The 9161-nt window shown below is 42.8% G+C and overlaps 1 protein-coding gene across 6 annotated transcripts in view; it reads right to left on the bottom strand.

Moving 5' to 3' along the window:
* Positions 1-6588: 6588 nt before the first annotated feature.
* RNF19A (ring finger protein 19A, RBR E3 ubiquitin protein ligase) overlaps positions 6589-9161 on the bottom strand; it is a 60307-nt gene continuing 57734 nt past the window's right edge. For all 6 annotated transcript variants that reach the window (XM_076329334.1, XM_076329333.1, XM_076329338.1 and 3 more), the window contains one exon: positions 6589-8797. In XM_076329334.1, coding sequence (XP_076185449.1) covers positions 8107-8797 — 691 coding nt within the window. In that variant the 3' untranslated portion in view covers positions 6589-8106. The remainder of the gene's footprint in view (positions 8798-9161) is intronic.

The following is a 9161-nucleotide window of genomic DNA, read 5'->3' as shown; positions in this document are numbered from 1 at the left end:
AAGATCCTCAGTTACCTGGCCTCCCACATGAGCAAGGTGCAACAGCAGGTTTATGTTTGTGGTTGAGCTTCCAGCTGCTGCGAGGAGGCTGGATTTTGTGCCAGGCAGATACCCGTTCCCTCTGCTGCCTGATCTGAAACCAAAACATTTCAAGGGAAGCCCAGCGCAGCCATTTGATCACGTTTTAGGTATCAGCCCAGAGGCTGGTAAGCGGATGCTCTTACCCTGCTGTGCTCCCAGGCACTTTACCTCCTTCTGCTGCCCCGCGGTTCCCATGGAGCATGCAGTCAAACCCAATAGCTAGGAGCTGGCGATGGGGCCAGAAGTGTTACGCAGGAGCTTCGCACACAGGTCTGTTTGTTCGTCTGCTTAACTTGGTCAGTGCACTCGCTCTCTGACACTTTGCCATACAGGACACGGCAGGACAGAGTTTGCTCGGCCGCATAGTCCCACTCCCTTTGGGCTTCCCACGTGCCGCTGAAGTGCCAGCTCTGCGTTTGTCCTGACACCAAGGCAGTGCTCAGCCCTGCCCCATGCCGGGGTCAGCACAGCTCAGTGCTGGATGGCCACGCTACGCTTGCAGCTTTCCGTGCACCGTGAGAGCTGGGAGGTGAGCCTCAGGTTTTCCATGCAGAAGTGAAGCTGAACAAGGTCACATGGCAACTCCACTGCAGAGCCAGGAATAGACTTTTATCTGCTTGGAACACTGTGTTTCCCTGCTCTACGTGGGGACTGCCACGATGGGGATGGTGCAGAGCTGAGATCTGCAGGAACTGCAGCTCTCAGTCTGGCCTTCCCGCAGCACATCCCTGTCCCCAGCTGGCCTCCAGCAGCAGCAGGGCCTTCAACGCCCAGAAAGACCAGAAAACAAACTTAGGGGATCAAGAAATGACACAAAGGGAAAACAAGTCAGATTTTCCATAGGGAGAAAGGTCTATAGCAGGCAAGGCCAGCAGCGCTGGAAGCAGAGGGTAGGAAGCAGTGCAGACATCAGAGCAGGGAGCCCACAGCTGGGCACGCTCACCGATGAGCATCTGTCCCTACGCTTGTAGCTGTGGTGCGTCCCTTGCGTGTGAGCGTTGCTGCACTCCAGGGTGCCCAGGCAGCAGCCCTTCACCAAGGCCAAGAGAAACTATCGCAAAAACCACAAACTCCTTCCGAAAAGCTGTTGCAATCTCTTTTCTACAAGGAAGCAAATAATGAGAAAGGACAGAGAAGTATAATTAATACATATATACATATAAAAATATATACATAAAGTCTGGCTCCTCAGAAAAAAAATGCAACTTTTTTTTTTTACTATGAATTCCCTGACATGTCAGTTGGGTCTCGACTAAAGTTTTCGACAACCTCAAAGACAACTCTATTGCTGCCCCTAGTACTCAAGGGCGCTTTAGAATACCCATGTTTCAATCTGATTAAGTATATGAGATGTATTGCTATGTTATTCTATTTTAGCAATAACTGCATCTGAATTTGAACCAAACCGTTCAAGGAGGTCTAGAGGCAGCTACTCAAAGAAGCTCCTTCAGCACAGCGCCCAAGGCCTTCCTTCACAGCAACAGGATGCACCTCACAATCTAGTTCCTCTAGCAGAGGACCCTTTATACAAGTACAGCCCAAAGGGGGAACATTTCTGTGCACTGAATTCCAGCTCATGTAAAAAAGGGACCAATGCGTCCTGGTCAGGACTTGTCTCAGCACCTTTTCCAATTACATCTTCACAAGATGGTTTTGTGCCCTCACAGAGGCTATTCCACCTTCTCAACAGCTTCTTTAGGGCAGCATTCAAAACCTTATATGAAAACTTTGCATCTACTTAGAAAGACATTGCAAAACCTTATGCATGATTTGCTAGATACTTGCCAAATTCTCCTCTTGAGAGTCCAAGAGACTGTCCACAAGTTACACTATACAGGGTCCATAATGCTGGCAATAAACTAGACCTAGAAGTAGGGCCTCTTTTCCTCCTCTCTATGGAAGGTATTTTACAGCCGTTACTTTCTAGAACTAAAGAAGAAAGGAAGATGGCAACCCATCATGGAGCTGAGAAAGCTGAACAAGTTATTTTGCAAGTTCAAGACAAGAGCATTTACGATAGTGCTGTCAGTCTGTGCGCACCTCTGCATGATGATGAGAACGTGTCACCAGCAGCAGGGGAAGCCGACAGTGCTGCAGGACCCACAGCACTTTAACCTTCTTGCATGCGCAGGGGCACATGCATCCCTGGCATACAAGTGGCAGCATTGCGCTCTGCCTGCACAGAGCACCCTGCACCTCGTCCGTGACACCAGCAGGGCTGACCAACACTACGCACTCTCCCAGGAGGCAGCGTCTCTATACGATGGAGACTGGAGACTGGCAGGTGTTGTCCTGGCTGCAGTCTCTGCTGAGGGTACCGTTTCATCTGCCTCCCTCACCCAGGTGGGTCATGACACTGCTGTCTGGCAGAGAGCTTCAGTGTGGAGATCTGAGAGCTCAGGTCTGAATTTTGATGGGGAGTCAACCTGCGTGCGCTCAGAGCAACGGCTTGGTGCTCCCTCCTTTGGGGGACAGCAGCTTTGGTAGCAAGGGCAGCATTCACACAGGCAAGCAGAACAGTGCAAGACCACGTCCCTTCCTAGGGGAGAACCGGAAGCTCTTCATTCGGCATCACATTCGCCTGACCACAATCTATACCCTCAGTTTATGCCTTGTATCTTTAACATACTGTCATATGAACAGCACCAAACCACAAATAGGGACTGGAGAGTAGTATCTTCAGAGCCATCTTCAAGACTGGGGGCTCTTGTAGGTTGACTTCCGTTAGGCACACCAGTTAGTGCTACGCTTGTGGTCTGTGAATCTAACTCTTCCTTTGCCTCCCATATAAACTTCTTGATTACAAAATACCTCATGTCCACATTTCCCTGTTTCTCCTACCCTTTGAGACTGAAGGTACCAAAGATGCTGCCACCAGTTCGGGATTGTCTCTCACCCAGATCCGACCTGGGGGTTCTGTGACCCTAAATGTGGAGAACATTTTGCTCCCACAGCCACATCAAGTTGTTCCATCTGAGAAGACCACATGGCTGTCACCCTGAGGGCAGCAGGAGCGGTCAAGGTGGTAATGGCGCTCTTTAGACCTTTATAATTTCAGAAAGGTTCTCTCAGGTTCACTGCTGAGTTTCTGCTCAAGACTGCCTCAATTTCACCTGAATTAGATGGAATATTAATGCTTGTATCTTTTCCTCCCAAAACAACACTTGAGGAAGGAGGATGTCAAGTAGCTTTTATCCCTTTACACTCAAAGAAACAAGACTTTTAGATGATGTTACTGCCAGAAAACAAGATGGCAGTAGACCCAGTCAAGCAGTATTATTCCCAAGAGAGGGCCAGCTCTGGTTAGCAGAATCCAGGCTGCGGCAGTGGATCTACTAATTTCTGCCATTTTTAAAAGTCTTTAAAATGGCCACTTAAAGCTCTAGTTGCACTTTGATCAGTCCCCACCCAAAGCAGAGGCATCCAAAAATGCTGCTGCCTTTTATAGTGACGTACCATCACTGCTTGTCTGCAAGGCAACGTGGAAGGTGATCTGCTGAGCAGTTGGACTCCTTCAGCTCTCTGCGCACGTCCACCTCCTGCCTGCCTCCCAATCTTTGGCACCTTTTTATTTCTTGAAACCCCCAGTGCAATGGGGGGCAAAGAATCACAACCCACCCTGCACAGAGCCCCCAGCCACCAAAGACCACAGACACAGGGGCATCGTGCAGTTCCCAGGACGTGGCTCAGACAAGTTTCCAGCTCCAAATGCCACTGACATATCATCAGAGCACGGCTGTGCAACGTGGACCAAAAATCCAAACCTTCCTTTCCAAACACCTACACAGGACAGGGTATTTTACCTTTCTTATTTTCTGCTCAGTACCCTTTTTGCCCCCTTCCTGGTATGATTTGGCTTAAATATAATTGAATAAATTTTAAGTAGACAATTTCATAGCATATGACCTGGTATTTTGGGTTTGGTTGGTTTGTTTTTCAGTGAGGCAACTAAAATCTCTCCCCTAAACATCTAAATCAAGTGAAAAATAATTTCCTGATAAAAGTTCCTTACCTCCAGTTAGTATTTTTTCAACCATCTGCGTGGTTATCCTTCTAAAGCATTATTACCCATGAGAGTGATGGCATTACTAAGTAGGCAACTATCTAAAAATTAATTTGGATTTGCATATCAAAATGGTTGAAAGAGAGGTAAGTCAGTAAAAAAATGTTTACGTATCGGTAAAAAGTAATCAGCTCATACATGCTAAGGTTTGAGACACTGATTCAATGAAAGGAAGGGATGTACAAGTCCAGATGCTTTACTACAAAAAAGCACATTCAAACATTGGGAGGAGAGCTGTTATGACAGTTTTTATCTATTTAAAGTTGTAACCATCTCAAGAATTCTTTGATATAGCAGATGTTAGATTATTTCCTCTTGAGATTCACAATCTGACACAAATTAGTCAAAGTGGCCAGGAACCACAAAGAAAATTTCTGAAAAAGAACTTTCATGTTGGGAGACCAGATGTAAACTTGATCTTTCCTGTGGTTTATATTTCAGTGAAAGAAAAACTTTGCTTTATTGAATTCTTACACTGGTAGATCTATAAATAAGAGAAGCATCTTCTGTATTACTGTATTGATAGAAGTGTTGTATCTTTTACTTTTTTTTTTTTTTTTTTACAGACTCAAAACAAAATTCAGTGCTGCACTACATTTATTAGTGCTGTTTAGACTGCCTCACATATGAAATAACACTACCTCTGAATAAAAAAAAAAGTTACATAATGAATCAGCAAAAGTTTTCTGCTAAAAACTTACCCAAAAGTGAATGGAAAAGCTTACCTGTATTTCAACATTAGTTACCTCTTAATGTGGAATATAAAATTATCAAAGATTGTTTCAGAGTGACTGAAAATAACACTATCATTTGATAAAGTTTACTTACAAGGGAAAACCGTATTTCCAACTTCCTGCACAGCAAAATTGAGGCCCTGAGAAATTAAGAGTTAGGGTTAAACTCACAGAAATAGGTCCTCCACCTCCCAATTCCCTGCTGTTAGCATTAGATTGCATTGCTACAAATTGATGTGCTTTAGTCATTTCATAGGTGTACTGGATAAAGCCAAATCACACGTTTTCAAAGTGCAAGACAACTTTATTGCTATTCCATGAGACATCAGATTCAAAACTAAACAAAATAAAAGCCAAAGGGGAGGTTCACCTTCTGCTGTATGGCATGGAGCAAATAACGTCTGGCTTAAGATGATTAATTGAAGGTGGTTGTATGGGACTGCACAGAAATTTAACTTATTCAGAGGTTTAGAAATAGTAGGCCTTGAAGAATGTTCACCAGTTGGACTGCATGTGCAGCGACAGAAGCATGGCTGGCTCACCAAGTCACATTTCACTCCACTTCATTCTCCAGCCTCTGCCTAAAGAATCAGTTAACGCTTCAGTTCATGATTAAGAGAGACATTTCTATACAGGCCTGAAAAATCACATCAGAATTCACAAGCTGGTGTTGTAAGATAATAAAATGCTTCATTCAGTTAACGCTGATCCTAATTCCATACATTTACTCTTCAGTAACAATGTATTTTTTAAAAGTGTTCAGACTGGGGAGGGGGGGGGGGGGGGAAATCAATCAGGAACAGAGCACAAAAAGGAACTGTTAACGCTAGCCTCCCTACAAAATATAAAAATTTGCATTTGCTTCAATTCAGACTGCCTGATGACATGGCAAAAATTGCCTGTATGCCTTGCTACCATTTCTAGGGTACATTGTGTTCCACTTGTCCTATTTCTTATTCTCTCTGAGCATCTGCCATTGGAAATGGTATAAATAATGCTCTAATTGTAGCTTCAGAGTTGACCCAGCATAACAGTTATCCTCTTGTTACTCACTCTGATATAAATATAGCTTACATACGGGTTTGGGATGAGGCAGATCCAGCTACGTCTTCTGTAATGCATCCCAATCAGTTTTAGCTTCTTCCTTCCCGAGCCTGTCATGATGCAGGTGAGAAAATGAGCCTGATGAATAGGCAGTTCAGCCAAGCAAAAAATACCAGTTGGTACCCAGAAACTCTGGCCCGTCTGCAGTGTTTCAGAATGAACTTCGTACAGACTGTGTAAATCGAGAAAGCATCACTTCAGATGGAGAAAGTAGATTTTGAGTTTAGCTCAGCATTCTGACCGTAGCCCGTCCACTTGTACCAAGATGGTGCAATTTTGTTTAAAGAGAAATATGCTTATGCCAGAGCAGCATCCTCTCAGAAAACCATTTACTGTCCTGCCCGCCATAGAGGCGGCTTAGATTGCTGTTCTTTAAGATGAAAAGAAATCAGGTTGAAGCCTTGTACAAAATCAACTAACTTCAGATCTTGTAGTTCAAAGTATCAGAGCATTCAACTTCCAAAACACACCTAACAAAATGAAAGTGTTTAAAGGCAACAAGAGATGACAGCAGTCAGCACCTTACAGGAAAAAAAAAGCACCTTCTTGGGAACATACACATTTTTATAAGGCTAATCAGCACACTAAACAAAGGACCACTAGAAGTCAGTATTTAGACATTTATTTCAGATAGGCAGTTTACACGCATATTATTGAGCAAAACTGAATTGCAAATATACAAATACTGTAACAAGCATCAAATAACATAACTGGCACTAGTGTTATAAGCATATTACTGAAACTGGTGAGGCTAGGTCATGGAAGAGGACTGCAGCTGATGGCATTTTCTTTTTATCCAACCAAACTTCCAGTAGCACCATAATGGCAATACATGAAACACGAGACAGAACATTGTTAACTGTTATTTTGATATTCACAATTTTTTTTTTTTTTTCATTTTAGTGAATTACATAGCAAAAAAAATGTTAACAGTGCAGGCGCTTTGGCCAACTTCAGCTTGTGTTCAGCTGTACATCTTCCATATGCAAAAGGAAAAGAAAAAGCCAGCATATTTGGAACCCATCTTTGCACTTGGGCAGTCATTGCACTGCACTTTGATTCTGGGACTGAAGATACGCATGTCTTGCAAAGAGATGTCATGTCCACTAAAGCCTGAGTGAGTCTTTGGTAGGCCAATACTTCATTACTACTATACATTTATCTACCACAGTCATTTTATTCACTAGAATTTTCTTTTGTGATCCAAGGTGGCCAAAGAGGACATTCTGGAAAACATTACAGTAAAATCCTCAAACGACCAGGCACTTCAAACCCAGTCTTTCCCAAAGGCACCAAGAATTGATGGGGCACCGCTTTTCCCCCTAATGAAAGGTGACTGCATCTGCTCTTCTACAATGCTTATAAATCACTGGATTGTTATTTTACAGTTTTTATACGCTATATAGTAGCCTTATCTGCTGCATGGTTGGTTGCATGAATAAATAAGTAACCCCACTGTTCTTCACAGGTGATGTCTCCATTCCACCATATGTTAAAGTACCAATCTCTTCTGTTTCAAAATTATGTAAAATGCCATAAACACTTCTGACACAGGCTACATCCATCTGAAGATATGCGGTTCATTCTACATGCATTCTAAATAGTGTGTCCAGTTATGAAACAAAATTATCATTACGAATATTCACTGTTGAAATATGTTTGTATAGGTCTCTGCAAAACTTTTGCTTCCCTTAAATAGAGTTCACACAAGAATGGTTTTAAGTCACTAACGCTCAGCTAACACCCATTTATCCCAAACCCCATATTTTCCAAGTGAACAGTGCAGGACATATTATTCATTTCAGCATTTAACATATCAAGAATTTACCAATTTTTATCTAAATACACCAAGTATATGCTTTCAAGCAAAGTTGTGGCAAAAATACAAAACATGGACGTATTTGTACTGCTGTAATGCACTTGGTTAAAGCCTTCATGTCTCTTCACACAGGTCTAAGATCCATATGAAGTATTTTGCCTTATCAGACAAGTATATATAAAATGCAGTTGTATCAAAACCTTGCTTCTGCTGGTCACCTGAAACTTACGGAAGTCGCATGTAATTCAACCAGCTTTCAGACAGGGATCATTAGTGGTACATATATTTTTGCAGCACTTATAGGCTTAAATTTCAGTCTGAATAGCAGTGCTTAATTCCACAGCATGTTGTGAATGGTTGTTGTTTGTCTCTTTCAGTGTTTCACCAATACCTAAATCTACATCTTTCGAAGATCCATTATTAATGTTTTCCTCAGCAATGTAACTCAGCTGTGGAACATCAGTGCTTGGGGCTGTTGGAACAGGCGCAGGGATTCCACTTGGCTGTGGAGAGTTTTCCAAGCGATCATTTTCCACCTCTGGGAGAACACTGACTGTGGTAAAGCGAGTATGATAGTCGCTGGAACCATGGCTACAGGAAGTTTTCATACTTTCCATATCTGAGCAACTAAACTCGGAAAAATGACTCGAGTGAGAATCTGCCACAGATGGAATACTATCACTAAGAGAGGGAGAGTCAAATTCACTGGAGTTTGTGCTTTGTTGTTCCAACAGCTGAGCATCCATGTCCTCTCTTGTCTCATTTATCTTCATGCTACTCTTCTTTCTCAGCTTACCTTTACATTTTTTTCCTGCTGTTGCTTCTTTGGACCACTTGGTGGCACTAGATTTACTTTCTGGCAAGCAGGCCGATGAACAACCGGCATTACTACGACCTGCAGCACTGCCATCATCAACACTACTGCTTCCACTGTTGTGTCTGAATTTGGCTGGCTTTGATTCAATATCCACTTGCACTTCCATACTGTTGCCTTCCCTAGAACAAAAAAGAATCCGTGAGTGCAAGCGGTCATCTAAGATAAGCCAGCTAACACAGCAAAACAAACTCTTACTGCTTTCCAAGATACATAGCAAAAGAAAGTTAGGGAGATGTAACTTCTTTTAGAAGAATTAAGTGTTTAACCAAATAAACAGCCCAAAGAAAAACACAGAGTCTGAAATATCAAACACCTTACTGGGCTACAGCAATGGCGTTCCTCTTCGGAAATCACCTTGGCAAATATAAGCAGTCACATGTAATTCAGTTTGTAACAAAATTTGCAGTTTCAAAGGGCAATCATTGAAGTAGAACAGCTGAGCCATGCTTAGAATATCCTTTAATAAGCAAGGCTTATTAACCT

Source organism: Aptenodytes patagonicus, chromosome 2 (genome assembly GCF_965638725.1).
Source record: "Aptenodytes patagonicus chromosome 2, bAptPat1.pri.cur, whole genome shotgun sequence".
NCBI classification, from domain to species: domain Eukaryota; kingdom Metazoa; phylum Chordata; class Aves; order Sphenisciformes; family Spheniscidae; genus Aptenodytes; species Aptenodytes patagonicus.
Note: the sequence above shows the minus strand (reverse complement) of the source record. Positions and strands in the feature narration are given on the sequence as shown.